General features: G+C 38.4%; 1 protein-coding gene across 5 annotated transcripts in view; it reads right to left on the bottom strand.

Annotated features, from left to right (window-relative positions):
* The window catches only part of LOC121466380 (activating transcription factor 7 interacting protein), an 88,730-nt gene that overhangs the window by 19,573 nt on the left and 49,219 nt on the right, over positions 1-19,938 (bottom strand). For all 5 annotated transcript variants that reach the window (XM_041680055.1, XM_041680089.1, XM_041680064.1 and 2 more), the window contains exons 4-9: positions 19,392-19,537; positions 17,435-17,572; positions 11,912-11,977; positions 7,931-8,004; positions 7,299-7,387; positions 3,630-4,265 (exon numbers count right to left, since the gene is read on the bottom strand). In XM_041680055.1, coding sequence (XP_041535989.1) covers positions 3,630-4,265; positions 7,299-7,387; positions 7,931-8,004; positions 11,912-11,977; positions 17,435-17,572; positions 19,392-19,537 — 1,149 coding nt within the window. The remainder of the gene's footprint in view (positions 1-3,629; positions 4,266-7,298; positions 7,388-7,930; positions 8,005-11,911; positions 11,978-17,434; positions 17,573-19,391; positions 19,538-19,938) is intronic.

Genomic DNA, 19,938 nt, shown 5'->3' with positions numbered 1-19,938 from the left:
ATACAGAACATATATTCTATGTAATATATATTAATATATAATATATTTGTATTATTTCCTTAAAGACTTTTATCATAAAAGTTTTACCTGTCAAAGAATATAACTAGGCAATATTACAAAAGCATCATTAGTTTTTTTGCATACACATTAAATGTATGTATGTGTGTATATGTGCATGCATGTGTATGTGTGTGTGTGTATGTATGTGTGCATATGCTGTTTTGTTATCCAGAATGATTCTATTCTTGGCATAACTTTCTAAGGATAAATTAATTACTCACAAAACTGTAACCTTTCTCTAGATTTGCAATATGCTCTGTCCTTTAAACTACAGGCTAAAAATTCCCCCAATTTGTTGTTTTATTTTGGTTTGGTTCTGGGTTTTGTTTGTTTTTTTCCCAAGACAGAGTTTCTCTGTGAAGCCCTGGCTGCCCTAGAACTCACTCTTGTAGACCAGGCTGGCCTTGAACTCACAGAGATCCACCTGCCTCTGCCTCCCAAGTGCTGGGAATAACGGCCACTGCAGCTCAGCAAATTCCCTCAATTTTTAATGCAGCATTCTTCAATCTCAGAGCATTTTTCACCTTCTACTCTTTACCTGAGTTACTTCTCAAAGTAGGAAGTTAAAAACCATCTATCAATCAACAAAATTAACTAGGATACGAAATCAAATTATGGCTTAAAATCTTCCTATCATGCAGGACACTTGTTACCTGCTTGATGGATTATGTTATTTAACATCAGTTGGTCGTTTTTAAGAACCATTTCTATTTTTCATGTGCATGTGTCTGAATGTCTGACTGTCTGTCCTAAATGTCTGTATATTATATCACAAGTATGCAGATGCCTCTGAAGGTCATAAGAGGGTGTTCAATCTTCCGGAGCTGGAATTACAAATAGTTATTAGTTTTGCAATATGGGTGCTTAGAACTGAACCCAGAACCTCTGGAAGAGCAGCAAGTGCTCTTAACTGTTGAGCCATCTCTCTATTCCATAGTCCTCAAGGTACAAACTGGTAGTATTCTATTAAAGGTCTGGATAACCGTATGAGGAGAAATGGGATGCTTGCAGAAACTCAAAGGACATGATGGGTGAAGAAGTAACTGCTGAGTGATATCTAAATTCTAGTCTTCCCATATTTTGGAATGAAAGATGTTTAGGGGGCTGGAGAGGTGGCTCAGAGGTTAAGAGCATTGGCTGTTATTCCAGGAGTCCTGAGTTCCATTCCCAGCAACCACATGGTGGCTCACAACCATCTGTAATGAGATCTGGTGCCCTCTTCTGGCATCCAAGCATACATGCAGACAGAAGACTGTGTACATAATATCATGATTCCAGCTTAAATTATGAGTATGATTTATAATGAGTATATGAGTATAATCTCTGAATTTAGGCATGGTCAAAGAATATGGTTTTTGGTGTTCTTTTTGTTTATTTTGGTTTTTTGAAATGAGTTTCTCTGTGTGGCCTTATCTGTCCTGGAGCTCTCTCTGTAGACCAGGCTGCCTTCAAACTGAGAGATCCACTTGCATCTGCCTCCCAAGTGCTGGGATTAAAGGCGTGCACAACCACCACCCAGTTTAAACTACATGTTCTTACATAATCACTTTCCAGTTAATTGTGGAAACACCACTAATACTCATTAGTAACAGCCAGTAATTCATCTGTAAGAACAAATGAAATGTGATTTCAAATGAAGGTAACTTTAGTACTTTATATATAGTTATATGAATATATTAAATGCTAAAATAAAAACATTTAAGCATAAATATATCTCAAAAACAGAATTCTATGGTAATTAGTAATTATGGGAAGTATTAATCTTACATAAAAATGAAACAAAATGACTCATTGTTATTAAAACAGCTCATCAGCTACATAATTCTATAACAAGCCCTTATCTAATGCTTACAAACCGTTAAAGGGAACATGTTAATGAAATTATAATCTGAATTGCATATATTTAAGGTACAAGCATTCATAACATTAAGCACACATTCTAATTTTCTTTACAGGCCACGGTCTCACAGTAAAGTTCTATAAAAAATAGACCAGACGATCATTAAAAAAAAATCAACTTTGTTTCAAAATTTCATATTTATCCTGTACAAATATCACATAAAATAAAGTGCATTATAAATCATCTGACATATTAAAAATACGAAACATTCTGTGAAAAGAAATGAGAAAGACAATGAAGTGAATCTTGTTTGTCCTCCGACATGACTCACAGCAAACATCCCTCTTAGCAAAGCAAAGCAAGCGTCGGCCAAGGCTCTGTGGCCGGGCCTGGTGCACACACCTTTACCCCAGCACTTAGGACGGGAAGGCAGGCACATCTGAGGACAGTCTGATCAAGGTCAGCCACAACAAGAATTGTACAATTTTAAATAAATTTGCAGTCAAATTCATCTTATATTTTGAAGAAAAATACAATTAGGCAATATGTCTTATGGAAAATGACAGAAAATAATCAGTCAAACATTTTTGCAAGCAAAGAGCTATTTTTTTTAATTGTTCAGCTTTAGAAGACGCTGGGTGCTGAATGCACAGTGTGTTCCCCACTGGGGAGAAGATTACTGGTTTACTGTTGTTGTTGTTGTGGGGTTTTGGTTTTTTTGCTTGTTTGTTTGTTTTGAGAAAGGGTTTCTCTGTGTAGTACTAGCTGTCCAAAAACTCACTCTGTAGATCAGGCTGGCCTTGAACTCACAGAGATCTGCCCACCTGTCCTCTGCCTCCCAAGTGCTGAGATTAAAGGCATGTGCCATCATCTCCTGGTGATAAATAGTTTTTAATTCTCTCTTAAAATAAACTTCTAAAATTAGATACTCAACTGTCCTGGTCCACCTAATCTACCATTAAAAACAAATAGAAACACACAATGCAAACTACAAATCTATATAAAACCTCACCAATGTGGGGTGGGGCTCGAGCTCTGGGGCAGAGTGCTTGCCTAGCAAGCACAAGGACCTGGGTTCTGTCCTTAGCTCCAGGGAAGAAAACAACCAACAAACAAAACACAAAAAACTGACAAAATAACAAAAAAAAAAAAAAAAAAAAAACCTCACCAAAATTACTAAATAACAAATTACTAAAAAATAAAATAGAAATGCTAATTTCTCAACCAAAATTTCTTTCTCCCTGGGAAGAGCAAAGGGGCGGAGAGATGCAAGTGTAAGGGCACTGAAACAGTAAGGCAAGAGGATTTAGTTCTGCTTCTTAGGGCACAGGACAGAAACTAACTACTTGACTGAAATCATCTATGACAAAAGAAAAAACATTAAAGTCTCGAAATACTAAAATTCATTTCTTGAATTGGACTCATAAAGAGTCCAGCATTCTGAACTGACTATTACATGCAATGTACGTGGATCAAATAATTGTGACAGATCCCATAAAGCTATACAAATATGACTCACTAAGAAAGCACAGTGAAATAAACTTCTCACACTCTATCTACTTTAACCTCATCATTTTACATTAGGTATTCAGAAAATTTCTAAAAATAATCAAGCCTATTTAAATAATCAATTCTATTTACTCCATTTTTCCAATGAAGTTAGGAAGAGCTTAATGACTGAATGACCATCAATGTGCTTTTGTTTCTGGTACTAAGCAAAGCAACTTACCGGTTCGCGGGTTGGCAGAGCTATTTTGTTCTGCAGAAGATGAAGTGCTAAAAGCAGATATTGGGATTTTCATCTGTATTGGGCCTCGATTGTTAGAGGAGCTATAAAGTCCTGATGGGCCTACTGTGGGTAAAGAAGTCCTTGTGGCCTGCACAATAGAATGTGCAGTGGGAACGGCCTGCACAGCGAGGGTTGTCCCCAAGGGTGCAGCACTGGCAGAAGAGTTCCTCTGAATACTAGAACTGGGCACTGACGGAATGTTTGGTTTGGTGGGGTTTGGCAAGGGCGGCAAGGATACTGGATTTTTGGTAAGCCCGCTCACTGTTGGTGGGCTTTGCACAGATATGAATTCAACGTTGCCAGATGGTTGATTCGTCACGATAGTCCCTGGATGGCTTTGCAGGAGCTGAGGCTGAGAGGATACGGCAACAGGGACATGCAGAATCACTGGTAGGGGCTGCAGGGAGATTGTAGGCTGAGGGTTTCCACTAGGCACCTGAGTAGTGGCAACGACTGTGGCTGTGTTGGGAGCAGGAAGAAGAGATGCTGCTGGCAGAGAACCTGAGGTCGCCGAAGGCTGCAGTTTAGGCTGACTACTGACAATCGCCGGAGGAGTGACAAGACTGGCTGACGACACTACAGAGAAAACACAAGTCTGAGTCTAGATAACTATCTTAAATTATCAGCAAAAGATAAGTCACAAGTTGAATATATTTTAGAGAAAAGCCGCCACAAAGAAGTTTCCAGGTTTAAGTTTGAAAACCCTGGAATGTTTAGGAGCACTTCTGTGTACACTTGGTGTCTTTATGGAACGCCACATAATTTAATGTTACTATATAAGATTATTATCTCAATATCAAAACAGCTCTTGAAAATTACAATGTTTACTTCGGAGGAACTAACTGGAAAAACAACTAAAAAAATACTGAAAACTAAGTAAAACTATGTAAGTATTTTTAAAACCTCATTCTAAACATTATTAATGCCTAAAACATCGACAGTACCTAGCTGAGGTAGGAAGTCTGGAAAGCACTGGCATTAGTTAGTGAAGCTGATGGCACTATTCACCACTGGACCTGGAGGACTCCTACATATCCTTACTGAGATCCTTGAAAAAGAACTCACTCTGGGAGGAGTGACCCTTAGAGAAGAGTCTAGAAACACTACTGATAGAGAGGAAAGCACTGAGTAGAAAGTGGAGATCAATTAAGAAACAACACACACACATACCAAAGAGGGAAGAGTAAGTCCTAAACCAGAGATTTACAGTAGCTTACGATTCAACTACTAAGGTTTAGTCTCACTGACACAGGCTTAAAATGTAACTTAATTGACTACTGAGATATCTAATATCTAGTCTTTCTAAAATCATAGGTACCCCAGAGCAGGAATTCTCAGTGAGTGCAGAGAGATACCTATAGTGTCCTGGGAACTTTGCAATAAGTTACAATGTCAAAGCTGTTTTCCTAATAGTAATGAGACATTTGACTTTTGCACTTTCTGGACAAAAGGTGAATGCCTGTTGGCTTACTTAGTTCAGCAAGTCCATATCTGCGGACATTAACATCCTTTATGCTAAGAGTCCCAGTGATACATAAGGCAGACAACAAAGAACCTTATACACACCGCGCTTTGTCCTATGCAGCCGCGTAACCCTTAACAACATGAGTATGTTTTGAGAAATGCGTCATTACATCATTCCAATGTTGTATGATCACAAGACTGTACAAATCTACCTGGGATAGATCAACCACTCAATGTGTCAAACGAGACAGTAAATATAAAAGAGATGCAGCTACTACAAGCATAAAATTGGTATCAGTTTCAATAAACCATGGGTAACAGTTGTCACTGGGTACCCTACACAGTTTTATTTTCTACAGTCTGTACAGCTCACAATGCTGCAGCTCTGCTCACATGAACATAGCATACTCAGGAGGAACATGCTAAGCTATTATAGTAAACAGCTATGGTCTCAACTCTGTTGCTGTCTCCCCAGATAACTGTTTTAAACTGATTTGCAACTCACTGAAATGTCATTATGTGGTACACGACTGTACACATATCCTTACGTTAAGTTTACTTGGAAATTGGGCATAATAAAAAAACAGTAATACCTAATAAAACAATTATCACAATAAAAGACAAATGATTAGTGGAATGCTCCATGCAATATTAATAGACCGTGGTAAGAAACAATGGAAAACGACACCACGGATAAGGAGAAAACTACAAAATCCAAGGTAGAACAGAGGTGCCAACCGCTCCTGTCACACTGTCTTCACTAACACATACTTTATTACAGTATTGAAAAAAGGAAATTTCACTAAAGTAGTAGTAAAAGCTACCATTTCTATTATGTTCTACCCTCCAGTAAAATCATACACTGGCCTTGAATTATAATCTACCTGCCATAGCCTGTTGAGTTCTGGAATTACAGGTCTGCACTACAAGACCTAGCAGGACCTATTTTCTTGAAAGAGTGACAGAGAAAAACAATGAGAAAAGCCTATGATTTGAGTCTGCTCTGCATTAGTCCCACAGAAACCACCATCAGTGGGCAGTGTCCAGCTATCTAGTTCCACGGAAACCACCATCAGTGGGCAGTGTCCAGCTATCTAGTTCCACGGAAACCACCATCAGTGGGCAGTGTCCAGCTATCTAGTTCCACAGAAACTTAACCAAGATTTTAAAGAAATATGTAAAAAGCAACACATCACTGTTTTGGGGGATATTTATATGTACTTGCATGCTCATGTGTGTACATGAATGTGTTAAGTGTCACTCCTCCAGTGCCAATCCCCTTTCTCTTGGTATCTGTCACTGAGTCACTGGCACTTTCCCGTGCAATCTTCTACATCTTGATGGCACCACTCTCCATCTCCCTTTTCTTACTGGGTTGAGACAGGGTCGCTCACTGGCCTGGAGCTCACCATGTAGGCTGGCTGGCCAGAGTCTGCTCCCCTCTCTAACACTGAGACAGCCAAGTGAGGTGGCTGCCTCTGTCTGTCTTATCTATTTACTGCGGGCTCTGTGAAATAAACTCAGATCTTAGCTCTTTAACTGATTTTTTTTTTTTAAAGTACAATTATTTTCTATTTTAAAAAAGTTTCTATTCGAGACCAGCCTGGTCTACAGAGCGAGTTCCAGGACAGGCTCCAAAGCCACAGAGAAACCCTGTCTCGAAAAAACCAAAAAAAAAAAAAGTTTCTATGCACATGATAGGATTATTATCATTCACTTCTGTGTGGTTTTTGATTACTCAAGACAAGGGCTCACTATGTAGCCCTGGCTGCCTTAGAATTCACTACATACACCATGCTGGTCTTAAACTCAGAGATCCGCCTGCCTCTGGGCTTATTATTAATTTTAAGTGAAAAAAGTCCTTACATTTTTATTTTAACTCAATTTTTAGTACCAATTAGTTTAACTCGAAAATTCTCTGGAGTACTTAGCCATTCCCTGAGCCTGTAAAGGCCCTAGAGAAGAGAGACCTGAGAAATACTAGACTAGGAATTTCAGCGTCTCTCTTTTCATGTGTACTACTTACTTATAATCCTCAATTTTTTTGAAATATATTCATATTTATACCAAGGTGTCCTGTTTTCGAAGAGAACCAAAGATGTTAGGGTCCAAGAAAATGTATTTTTTGGTATTTAAAGAAGTTACCTGTATTCACAGGAGTTTGAAAGGATGGCGGTGGACCCTCACTAACATTTCTTTTCGACTCCAGCATTTGTCGTACCGTGCCTGCATTTCTATGAAACAGATACATGTACAGTCAATGACTATGTGATCCAAAGGGGAACCCACAGAAACAGGAAAAACAGTGGTCCATGGTGGGAAAAGGGTAAGATATGGGGTTTATACCCTATGCTTGAAGCCACAGTTCATACACAAGAATGAATGCCAGTTAACATAGCAGCAGAGTCTTTGCCCATATTCCACTGTTATTAGTTACCTAAAGACTGAATACAGGCAATGGCATATTCTTATCAAGGACCAAAGCAGTTCTCAACTGCTAAAACCTATTAATGACATATTCTTAAAGAAACATGTAGGGTTTTGGGGAGCGGTGGCCTCTAGATTTAATCCTAAATATTGAAAAAGCAAAGAAAAAAAATTTAACAAAAGAAAAATTCTAATAAATTATCAAAGGCAATACATAATAAAAAGGGGAAGTAGAAAAGCAACTATGACCTGAGTTATTTACCGCTGCTTAAGCATTTACAATTGTGTGCCAAGACTAAGCAGAGACTTGCTTTCTCAGTAAAACACAATGAACAAACTGAAGTTCTTACCTGTAGGTCACATTGTTATTGTTGCTGACATCACTGGCAGGCTTTCCTGGTGATACAGGTGGGTTTGGAGGGCTCTGAAAGAGGGGGGAAATACCAAAGTAAAAAAGTAAAACCCAATATATAGGAATTGCTAGGAAAAGAAAGTGAAAGAAAGGGCGTTCAAGTGCTTTCTCAATATCCGATCTATTATTTAACTAATGCAATAGAAAAGCACTGCCGGATCAGACATCACTACTTTGTCTTTTCCTATTTTCTTGTGGAAATCTTTCTTCATAAACTTCAAATCTTCTCATCCTGTCAATCTCCAGGTGGCAACTTCAGTCATTTTTTCTTTCAGGTGGTTTTCCTTCTAGTTAGTTCTACACAATTTATCTGGCAATTTTCTCAAATGTTTCTCGGAATACTTCGTAGGGCTCTGTGGTCATCTGGAGATGCTGTATATGTGCAAGGCAAAGACTTCAGTGCAGTAAGCAGCAGTTTTGGCTGGGCAGCAAGCTCATCGGTGCATTCTCTGCACTGAAGCGAAGTTTAGAGCAATGCTGTTCATTGCAGAGATGAAAGGCTCTAAGCCCTGCACACATTCAAAGCTAGGAATGTTACAATGCTGCTGCAACTTCTCTTATCTTTTGATTTGATTGGTTTTACAAAGATTGTTTTTTCTTTGAAATAACATTAACCGTTTCACTCCACATTTTAAATAAAACTAATAAAATATACTATTAAGGTAACAACATTGACAATCTCTTCAGTTCTACAAAGGCAGCCAGATTTCTCTATTGAGGCCCGGAGGTGGTAACTTTGGTATCCATTGGAGACCCACTTGTTTCACAAGTTTTTCCTTCATTTTTTTGACAATATATGAAATCTAAAGCTCTCTTACTTTCCAATCCTAACAGCACAATGGATGAACATGGGAAAGGAAAGAAAAAGAAAATGGGAATAAAAGAGGACATAGAAAGAGTAAAATGATTCAAATGAATATATAAACTAAACTAAGACACTAGCAAGAATATATAAAGAAATAAACGAGGTAAGACAAATCTCCAAATTATAACCTTTGTTTTACATAGTCTAGGCTGTCATGAAACTCTCTATCGGCCAAGTTTATAGTCTTATCCTCTCCTCCCTCCTCTCTAGCGCTAGGATCATGGGCATGTATATAGGACCACACCCCGTCCCATGGAGTGCTGGGATATAATCCAGTGCTTCGCATGTTAGGTATGATGCCAGACTTAAAGACAGTAAACACAGCTTCAAGAATTCTGCAACCTCAATAGATTAATAGAAATGCAGACATTTAAGAATACTGAAGAGAACTCAGTTCAAAGACTAAGGCACACTAAATATACAGGAAGAAAGCAAATCTCACAGCATACATAAAGGAAATAGTAGTCAGCATGTCCTAAAATAACAAAGGTCATTAAATGCTGGTTTGAAGAATTGTCAGGGGCTGGAGAGATGGCTTGGTGGTTAAAAACACTGGTTGCTTTTCAGAGGACCTGGGTATAATTCCCAGCATCCACATGGCAGCTCACCACTGTCTGGAACTACAACACCACAAGTTCTGACACCTTCGCACATGCAAGTTAAAACACTAATGCACGTAAAATAAAAACTAAATAACTTTAAAAAAAAAAAAGGAATTGTTCTCCTTGGCTCATAGGTTTAAATGTTTGAACAGCAGAGAGTGGCACTATTAGGAGAAGCAGAGTCCTTGGAGGAAGTATGTGCTGGGGTGGGCTTTGAGGTTTCTGATGTCACTCTTCCTGCTGACTGCCAATATAGATGTAGAACTCTCAACTACCTCGCTAGTACCATGCCTGCCTGTTGCCACCATGCTTCCCACCCTAGTAACCTCTAGAACTGGAAGCCAATCCCAACTAAATATTTTCCATTATAGGAGTTGCCAGTCATGGTGTCTCTTCACAGCAATAGAAACCCTAACTAAGACAGGCGTTGGTACCAGGGACTGGGGTATTGCTGTGATAAGCTGGACCGTGTTTCCTGTTGGCAAAACGTGGACTCTGGGACTTTGGATTGGGAAAGCAGTAACACTTTAAGTGGGGCTAAATGGGCCATCCTAGTAGAAATGTGAAAGACGGTGGTGCTGAGAGCAATCGATTGTGAAGGCTGGGCTCAAGAGATTTCAGAGAAGAGTAACATTAGTTAAGTGGCCTACAGGTCATTATTTTGTGGTATCTTGGCAAATAATGTGGCTGCTTTTTGCCCTTTTCCAAAAAAAAATCTGCTTGAGGTAAACTGAAGAGTTTTGGATTAATGTCCCTCGCAGAGGCGATTTCAAAACGGCCTCATCTTGACTGTGTTGCATGGTATTAGTGGACAGTCTTAGGCAGATCTATAATGAAAAGAAGGACTGAGTAAGAAAAAGTACAAAATATACAGTCTGAGGATAAAAGAAAAAAGAAGGCACCGCCAGAAAGTATAATAGAGTTAAGTATTGTGCTCAGAGATAAACATATTTAAAAGGAGAAAAAGACAAAAAACAGCCTGCTACCAGGTGGAATAAAGATGAATGGTAATCTCAAGGCAAAATCCCACTCAGTTAAGCTTCTAATGTGTGGAAAGGAATTTAAAAAAAAAAGCTTAGGGAGCCGGCGGTAGTGGTGCACGCCTTTAATCCCAGCACTCAGGAGGCAGAGGCAGGCGGATCTCTGTGAGTTCGAGGCCAGCTTGGTCTACAAGAGTTAGTTCCAGTACCCGAACCAAAAAAGCTAGAGAAACCCTATCTCAAAAATTAAAAACACCTTAGGGTTGGGTGTAGTGATGTAATGCCTTTTTTTTCCAGTACTCAAGAGGGAGAGATAGTCAGACCTCTGAGTTTGAGGCTAGTTTGATCTACAGATCAAGTTTCAGGACATCCAAACTTATTTACTGGGAAAAAAAAAAAAACAATTGAAAACAGAAAGTTGGTAAAAAGGTATTTGAAACGTGTTCCACCCCTAGCAAACAACAGAACTTGGCAGCTTTGGCCACATAGTTCTGGCTTTAGAATCAAGGATATAAGAAAGAGGTTATGGAATCTCCCACTGTAGCTAAGGAAAGCCACTAAGGCCAGGCATGGAGGTCCAGAGAAGACACTGCATGAAGCTGTGAAGGTCAAGCCTGCATTGTCTGAAAGACCCCAAGTTGTTGGAGATGGCCAGAGTCATGGGATACCTGCCAGAGAACTACTAACAAGGAGTGGAAGCAGCCCGAGAGAGAGAAGTGTGCTGCATTCAAAAAAGCTGAAAGGAGTTGAAGATCTGAAGAGCATTTTGATATCAGACATGGGCTGGAAGAGTTTGCAGTTTTCCCAGCTGGTTTTCAGTCTTGTTTTGGTCTAGTATTTCCTTACTATACTCCCTTTCCTCCCTTTGGAATGGTAATATATATCCTGTGCTATTGTTTGTTCGAAGTGTGTGATCTGGTTTCCAAATTTCATTTTACAGGGGGTTACATGTAAGAGATTGCCTTGAGTTTCAGAAGAGACTTTAAACTTTGGACATTTTAACAGTACTGGAACGATACAGACTATGGGGACTTTGAAGTTAGACTGAACGTGTTACATTATGATATGACAACAAGCCTATGGGAGCCAAGGAATGGAATGTGGTAATTTGAGTAAGAATGTCCCTCATGGGCTCAAAGATAAGAATGCTTGGATACTGGGAAGTGGCACTATTAGGAAAAGAGGCCTTGTTGGAGAAAGTGTGTGACTGAGGGAGGGCTTTGAGATTCTAAAGTGCTCAAGTCAGGCCCAATGTCATTCTCTCTTCCTACTGCCTGCCCATCAGAATGTAGAACTCTCAGCTCCTCTCCAGCACCATGTCTGCCAGTGATGAGGTCAATGACTAAACTAAACTTCTGAAACTATAGGCCAGCCCCAGTTAAATGTTTTCCATTATAAGAGTTGCCACAATCATGGAGTCTCTTCAGAGCAACAGAACACTAGGATAATGAACACAGAACAGAAATGCTTACTTCTTGTCTTTTCTTAAGATCATCTTTGGCTGCTCCAAAACGTTTGGTTAATCTGGCTATCTTGGCCTAGAAAAGAAACAAACAAAAGTCAAGTACTATAACTCCTTTAAGGTCTGCTATTCACAAGAGAAATCTACAGGAAACAGGCTACTGAGAAACAAATAAGACAAGCTGACTGTAAAATACATACTTGGAAAAAACACAGTGTGCTCCCTGAACTAATTGCCAGATATAAATACTAATAGACCAGCTTGTCCTTACCACACAACTAAGTATATTTACTTTCCAGAGCATATTTTGAAATATATAAGGTTTTATTTTATTTGCAGCTATTTTTCAAAATGGTTGTAATCACACAACTTTTTTTAAAATTTATTTATTTACTGTTTATTTTCTATTTATTTTCTGTTTATTGGTATTTTGCATAATGTGTAAGGGTGTCAAATCCCCTGGAGCTGGAGTTTCAGACAGTCACGAGTTGCAACGTGGGTGCTGCGAATTGAACCTGTGTCATCTGGACGAGCAGGCAGTACTCTTAACCACTGAGCTATCTTTGCAGCCCCACGCTTAACTATCTAACTTAAAACATACATGCATGCAGACATATATGCAAGTCATACGAAATCCTTTGACAACACTATTTGGATATCTACTCATTTGGACATGCAGCTTTCTACCAGAGCAGTGGCTCTCAACCTGCCTAATGCTGTGGCCCCTTGATACAGTTCCTCATGTTGTGGTGATCTCTCCACCATAAACTTCATAATTGTAATTTTGCTTCTGTTATAAATTGTTAATATAAATGCCTGAGAAGCAGGATATTATATGTGACCCCCCCTCAACAGGGTCTCAGCCCTCAGGTTGAGCACCGCCGCACTGGAGCTGATTATATATGTTTTGTCTACCGGATAAGGTGAATGTTTTCCAGTGCCTTGCTACAGTCATACAGGGCTATACCCATGGCTTTATAGCTTTGTTCTTTCAGAATATTTCTTTGGGGTAATTCACACAAGTGGAATTCTAAGTGACTAAAAGCTTTACTGAGTCTACAGCAGAAGAGAGGAGGTTTATAAATTATCCTTTGAAGGCAAGAGGAGGTTAGAAGGCAAACAACCCTTTCAGGTCTAACCTGTTTGGAGTTCACAGAGAAAACAAAAACAGTTCCATGCCACTCTGCCAACTGAGTAGCTTAGGGAAAACACACCAGAGCACTCAACTCTGCCAACTGGGCTTCCGCTTGCTTTGTTTCCTTCTGTGTTCCATGGGTGTCTCTCTTGCTGGGCTCATGTGCTGTCTGTCTCTCTGTTTCTCTCTCTAGCTGTGTCTACCACTCACTGCAGTTTCTCCACCCTTCACAGCATGCTTTTCCTGTCTTTCATGATTTTGTTTCTCCTGCTCTGTGCTTTCCCTATTTCCTTTTCGATTTCTAATTAACTATGATTTAATTTTTAACTCCTGAGTTCATCTTATGTGTCCTGGGCTTTTGCTCTTCTACCCTAAGTAGGAGAACAGATGTTGTTTGTAATTATTTTACTACAGTTAAGGATATTGTACAAGATGGCTCAGCACAGCAGAACGGGAGTGTACCTCTGTCACGCTGTCCTAATTCACATGTGCACCATGCATGTACATACACACAAATACGCACATACATAAACACATGCAAACTAAAGAAATGTAACAAAAATCTAAACATCTAGTTGTTGTTGTTTTTAATGAACAGTATTACTGTGGTATATTCTCTCTCCTCTGCATGGTAGGAGAAACTGAAACCTCAAGAGAAAGCAGACAGATAAAACATGCAATCAGAAGAAGTATCAATCAAATGATATACATTAAAATGTAGAAACAGACAGGTGAGATAACAAAATGATTGAAATGTCAAAGAATTTGAAAATCTAATTTTAAAAAGAATTATCACCTCAATGAAATAAAATTAAGTTAAACAAAGTAAAGCAAATTTGGTATTTAGATAACAAATACCAATTTAACAAAGAGAGATTCTGGAAAGTAATGTTTAATAATGGAAATATTAAAATTAAAAGATAAACACAAACTTTTTAAAACTCAATGGGATGCATCACCCAAAGACTTATCAATCAGAAGAAAAAATATCAGGGATTGAAAACAAGGTAAGGAATTCTTATATTCATACAGTAATAAAGGAAAATAAGAATAATGAGCCATAGGCACAATTTAAGGAACTCTGATCATGAGACCAGATTTAATCCCAGAGGTAGAAGAAGCTGAGGAGCAAACGAAAAGCATAGAAAACCTTGTCAAATCACACTCTAGCAGAAAATTTCCCTGATTTAAAAAAAGTGCAGGAGGTATTTTATCAGACAGAACCAGAAAGAAACTTTTCATGACACATTATTGTTAAATTATCAATACTCAACAAAGAATGCTGTAAAGGGTCATCTTACAAAGCAAATTCATTATAATTTTATTACATCATAAAACCTAAAAGTCAGGAAAGCACGTATATTTTAGGTAAATCACTCCCTAACTAGTTAAAATATTCAGAAAAGTTATCCTTTAAATTCTGATAGGGGGGAGGGGGCATTCTAAGATGAACATATACCAAATCAAACCATGACTACTTAAAGCAACATTAGAAAAAAAATTACAGAATTCTTCATACACACAAAGAAGAAAGTCACAATTACAAAAGCCTAGAAAAAAAATGAGTTCCATGAGAATGTATGAACAAACAGAATTAGGAAATAATAAAACAAATTCAATATAGTGTCCCAGAAAACTTTTAAGATCAGTAAGGTAGAAAGGAAAAAGTACTCAGATCAGCTGAGGAGCTGCTGCTGTGAAAAGAGACAGAACTACAGGAATGAGCATGTAAATCTTAGTAAAAAACGTAAATTATCTTCACTCTCCTGTTCTAATGCAGACAGACTGATTAGATTAAAACAAGGGGGAAAAAATCCAACTGATTACTGCCTGCAAGAAACACATCACACGGACAAAAGATATAGAGTGAATATGAAAGGATAGAAAAATGATATTCCAAACAAATGATAAGTGAAATCAAGCTGGAGTAGCTACATACATACTGATAAAGTAGAATTTCAGTCAAAGTTAGAATAAAGAAGCTCATTATAATACTAATAAAAAAGACTAATTATAGTGGTATATTATTTGTATTCTAATAAATAAAGCTTACCTGAAGACCAGAGAATAAACCAGTCATACTTGTCAGCCATACAGGCACACACCTTTAATCCCAGGACTCAAGAGAAAGAGGCAAATGGATCTCCCTGAGTTCAAAGTCACCCCGAGCCACACAAGACTAAATCTGTCTGAAACAGAAACAGAGCTCACACAAAGGTGATCCCAGCACCTAGGATCACATGCCTTTTATCCCAGCACTAAGGAGGTGGAGACAGGAGTGATATGGCTGGGCAAAGAGAAGAATATAAAGGGGAAGAAACAAGAACTTAGTGGAGTGTAGAGTCTGAGGATTCACTGAGACTGGATCTTGCCCTTTCAGTCTGAATATTTGGTAGAGGTAAAAGGTCTCTCTAGTGAGCCAGGTGTGGCAGTGGTGAATGCCTTTGATCTCAGCACTCAGGAGGCAGAGTCAGGTGAAATTTCTGAGTTCAAGGCCAGCTGAGTCTACAGAAGGAGTTCCAGGACAGTCAGGAGTATTTAGAGAAAGCCTGTCTTGAAAGAAACCAAATCAAACAAACAAGCAAATAAAAAAAAGGTCTCTCTAGTGCTTTGCTTTTCTGATTTTCAGCTTGAACCCCAGTATCTATCTCTGGGTTTTTATTACTCGTGCTACATCCAAGGATTATATATCCATTTTCATTCTTCTTGTAGAATTATTGGGAAATGCATTAAACATTTTGTTTGAGCAACTCAACTAATTGAATAAAGAAGCATTTGGGCAGGTAGTGAGGAGAGAAAGCAATTGAGGATGTAGCTCAGTTGTTGGCCTAGAATAAATAAACAAGGCCGTGGGTTCGACCCCAACACCACAAAACCAGGCGTGGAGGTGTATGTTTATAATCCTAACAATAAGTGGAGGCAGGAAACCAGAAGTTCAAAATCATTCTCAACTATACATAGAAAAAAAAATACTCATCTTTAATATGGATTGTTAGGAATAATTTTCGCTGACACAAATAATCCCAATCAGACCAAATCAGACCAAATTAAAAGATATCCAGGTTTAATTGGACTCCTGTGCTTTCGGGTGGCCCTGAGGGGAAAATGAAAAACCCAACAGCAGGGCGATGGTGGCGCACACCTTTAATCCCAGCAGTCGGGAGGCAGAGGCAGGCGGATCTATGTGAGTTCGAGACCAGCCTGGTCTACAAGAGCTAGTTCCAGGACAGGCTCCAAAACCACAGAAAAACCCTGTCTCGAAAAAAAAACAAAAAAACAAAAACAAAAACAAAAAAAAAAACCCAACAGACACTGAGAGGAAGAGGTGAAGTTTAAATAGCCTGTGGAAGTGTCTTGACCTTTCCTGGGGAGGAGTCAAGGTTTGGCGGGCTTCCTTGACCCTCCTTGGGAAGGTGGGTTTTCAAAGATTGAGGCCGGGAGCATGGATTAGTAAACTAATATCTTTTATAAAAAATTATATGTATAAATGTTTCTATAAGAATATACGGACATGCATCATGTATGTATGTGTCTTGTGCCTAAGGTCAATTAAAGGTAATAGATCCCTACTGGAGTTGCCAACAGTTGGGTCACTATGTAGGTACTGAGAACTGATACTGGGTCCTCTGCAAGAGCAGTCAGTGCTCTTAACCACCGAGTCATCTTTCCAGTCCTATAAACTAACATCATAAAGCATAATATCCACAGACAAAGTAGAATGATACAAAACTAATCCTTCACAAATATTATTTTGCATCTACGGTATGCTATATGCCAACCTTTCTTCAGGGATAAACAAAAAGTTCTTTTAAGTACCAATTTAGGTAATTTCTGAGTCTCTGATGTGGGGTTAAATTATGCCAAAGCTCATATCATAAAGTCTATAACCCAGGTATCTAAGGGTCACTGTAAAAATAATCAATTAATATGAAGTCTCTTAGACTGGGGTGGTTCTCTTCTAATGGAATTTATATAACTGGTACCTTCAACTACAAAGAAAGTTGAACACAAAACACAGAAAAAAGTGCCACATGAAGGCAAAGCCAGGAATGAAAAAGATACCTCCTCAGAGCTGCCAGCACGAGTCAGAGAAGAGACCTGGTGTGCACCCCTCCTCACAATACTACTATGCAGAGAAAGCTGTCTGCTGGGACCTTCCCCTAGGGTTTCTGTTCTCCAACTGTAGAGTAACACACTTCAGTTGGTAAAGCATCCAGCTATGTATGGTTCTGTTTTAACAGCAGCCCCAGCAAGAACAACAGACACTTTTTACTTCTTAAATAGGATGCTAATGTATTTTGCAGTCAGCTTCAAATACATGAAAATGGTAATACATAATCAAAAAATAAATTATACACAATGAAACGTGGGTTACAGAATTAGCCTCAGCGTACAAACCTGCAGCTCGGAAAGAACTGCTTTATGCCTTTTGTTGCATTCTATCTTTTCCACTCGGGTTTTCAATTCTGCCAAAGTCTTATCAAACACAGCACATTGGAGAGCACACAATTTTTCTTCAAGTAACCACTGTATAACCTTAAAAAAAAAATTCCTTTGTTACAAAAGGGCAATTCAACAACAACAACAACAAAAACAGTAAATATTAAGAACTAACAACAATAATAAGAACTTATTTAATGAATAAAACAGGGTTAACTAACTTAAAGTATAAAATTCCAAACTCAATGCTACCTACTGCCATTCACCACTACGCCAAAAACACAAGTCCATACTAAGGATAACACTTCCAGAGTGGAATTCTGAAAATAATTTGAAGCTTTTTAGTATTTTCTCCTTATCATCCTTATTATCCTGAACCCATCTGAACAAAATTTGTTAAAAAGAACAGCTTCAGAATTTTTCTAATCTATTAATGACTGGCAATTTTGTGAGATGCAGTAAAAATGTCACTGGAGTATAAGACTTGATAAAATATAACAAATATTTATCCAAAATTTAACCACTGTTTCATGTGACCCACAAAAAAAAAAAAAAAAAAAAAAACAGGATACTGGCATATCTATATGATCTATATGCCACACCTTAGAAATATGGTCTAGAGATGGAAATCCTCAACCCACAGGTGTTCATCAGCCCTTCACAATTCGAACAGTGCTGAATGCATTATTATCTCAATAGGCACAAGAAAAGGAAACTAGGCAGTAAGAGCATTTTTATAACTTCATTTAATTTCCTTTTTTAAAAAAGCATAGATGCTTGTACCATTTGTTCTTGTATCTTAGAAGAACTTCGGTTTATTAATTTATGACTAAATACATAAGACCCTAAAAAACAACCAGACTTGGTGATTTACACCCGCAAGTGAAGGCAGGACGACACCTGCAAGATTAAAGTCAACCTGGGCTAGAGCCTACACTATTATGAACAAATGTCTTATGGAGCAAAGAGGAGATCTGAGTTTCATGGCTCTCTATAAAAGGTGTTTTAAACAGATGTTGATATGGATCTGTGTGGTGCTCATGCATGTAAAGATACGTGTGCCCATGGACCACAGAGGTCAACATCAGGTATTTTCCATGATCACTCTGCACCTTGTTGAGTCAGGGCCTCATACTGGTTGAGCTAGAGTTCACCATCTACCTAGACTGGCTGGTCATTGAAGTATAGGAGTCCCTGGCTTCAGCTTCCCAGTGCATTAGCTAGAAGAGATTTATACGTGAACATCACCATGACTGACTTTTCATAATAGTGTTGCAAATGAGAACTTTGGTTCTCATGCTTGGAAAGTATTTACTCTGAGAGTTCTTCCCCTTCTCACACTAGGAAAAATATTGTAAATAACCAAAATAATTAATTTGCGATAGCTGTATACTAGTATAACAGACATAGAGGAAAATTGCAGAAAATCTTTACTCTGAACATTCCTTTTCCTAGTGCATCTAAAGCCTTGTCTTTATCATCTTTATATTAACATAAAGAGGTTTTAGGAAGTACCAACTTATAAAAATTATTATAGTATTTAAGTCTACTATTAAGATTTAAAATAAATAAAGCTTGTTTCTTCTGCATTATAAAATAATGGTCAATATAGGAAGAAAAAGAAAAGCTCAAAAACTATTCACTTTTACCATAAAAACAAATAGAAAAATATCTCCCTTTTATTTTTAATAATCACTACCACTTTTTTAAATAAAAATACTGTAACAAATAAGAGTCAGAGGAAATTTAAAATGAAGTTAACAAAAATAATCACAGATTTCATAGCTTGTCATTGACTTCAAGTTCTGACTGGCTAAATTCTGACTAAGTAAACACAGAATAATAGGATCGTGCTAGAAATCTTGATGTGTATGGACAGTGACACTCTGGAACATTGAAATATAACGGGTAGCACCTTCTGAAGCTTCTGGTTAATGTCTCCCTTGGCTGTGATCTTTACTTGAAACTCTGCCTCGTATTCTTCTTCCATATAGCGCCGACGTTTGGACTGCACACTGTCCATGTCTTCTGATTTAGAACGTTTTCGTCTGGAAAATTCATCTGAGAAAAACAACAAAAGCCCCCGCACTTTTAAAAGTCCATTGTTTTAGTTACAGCAGTCAACAGCCCAGTGAGTCAGCAGATGAAGCTCTCTGTCAGTCACCGTCTGACTGTTCTTAAGAGCTCGGCAGACACACACGGCAGCGCTCGGCTTTAGCTTTACAGCTGAGGTCTTGTCTACTACGCCAAAGAGAACCTGCACACTGCTTAGCAGTGAACTCTGAAACCAGGGAGTGTTCTTCCCTTGAGATCCTCACACAGACCAAGAATGCTCTACAGCCTTGTCCTGCGGATGACAGGAACCCGCCCCAATCTTCCTTTTACTGAATTTCATAGCACTTATGAATGCATTACCACAAAGACTGATCATCCTACATTGCAGACTTCTAGAATCTCTATAT

Source organism: Microtus oregoni, unplaced genomic scaffold, assembly GCF_018167655.1.
Source record: "Microtus oregoni isolate MIOR12 unplaced genomic scaffold, Mior012 000002F_ref0000024, whole genome shotgun sequence".
In the NCBI taxonomy this organism is placed as follows: Eukaryota; Metazoa; Chordata; class Mammalia; order Rodentia; family Cricetidae; genus Microtus; species Microtus oregoni.
This window is presented reverse-complemented; position numbering and strand designations above follow the sequence as displayed.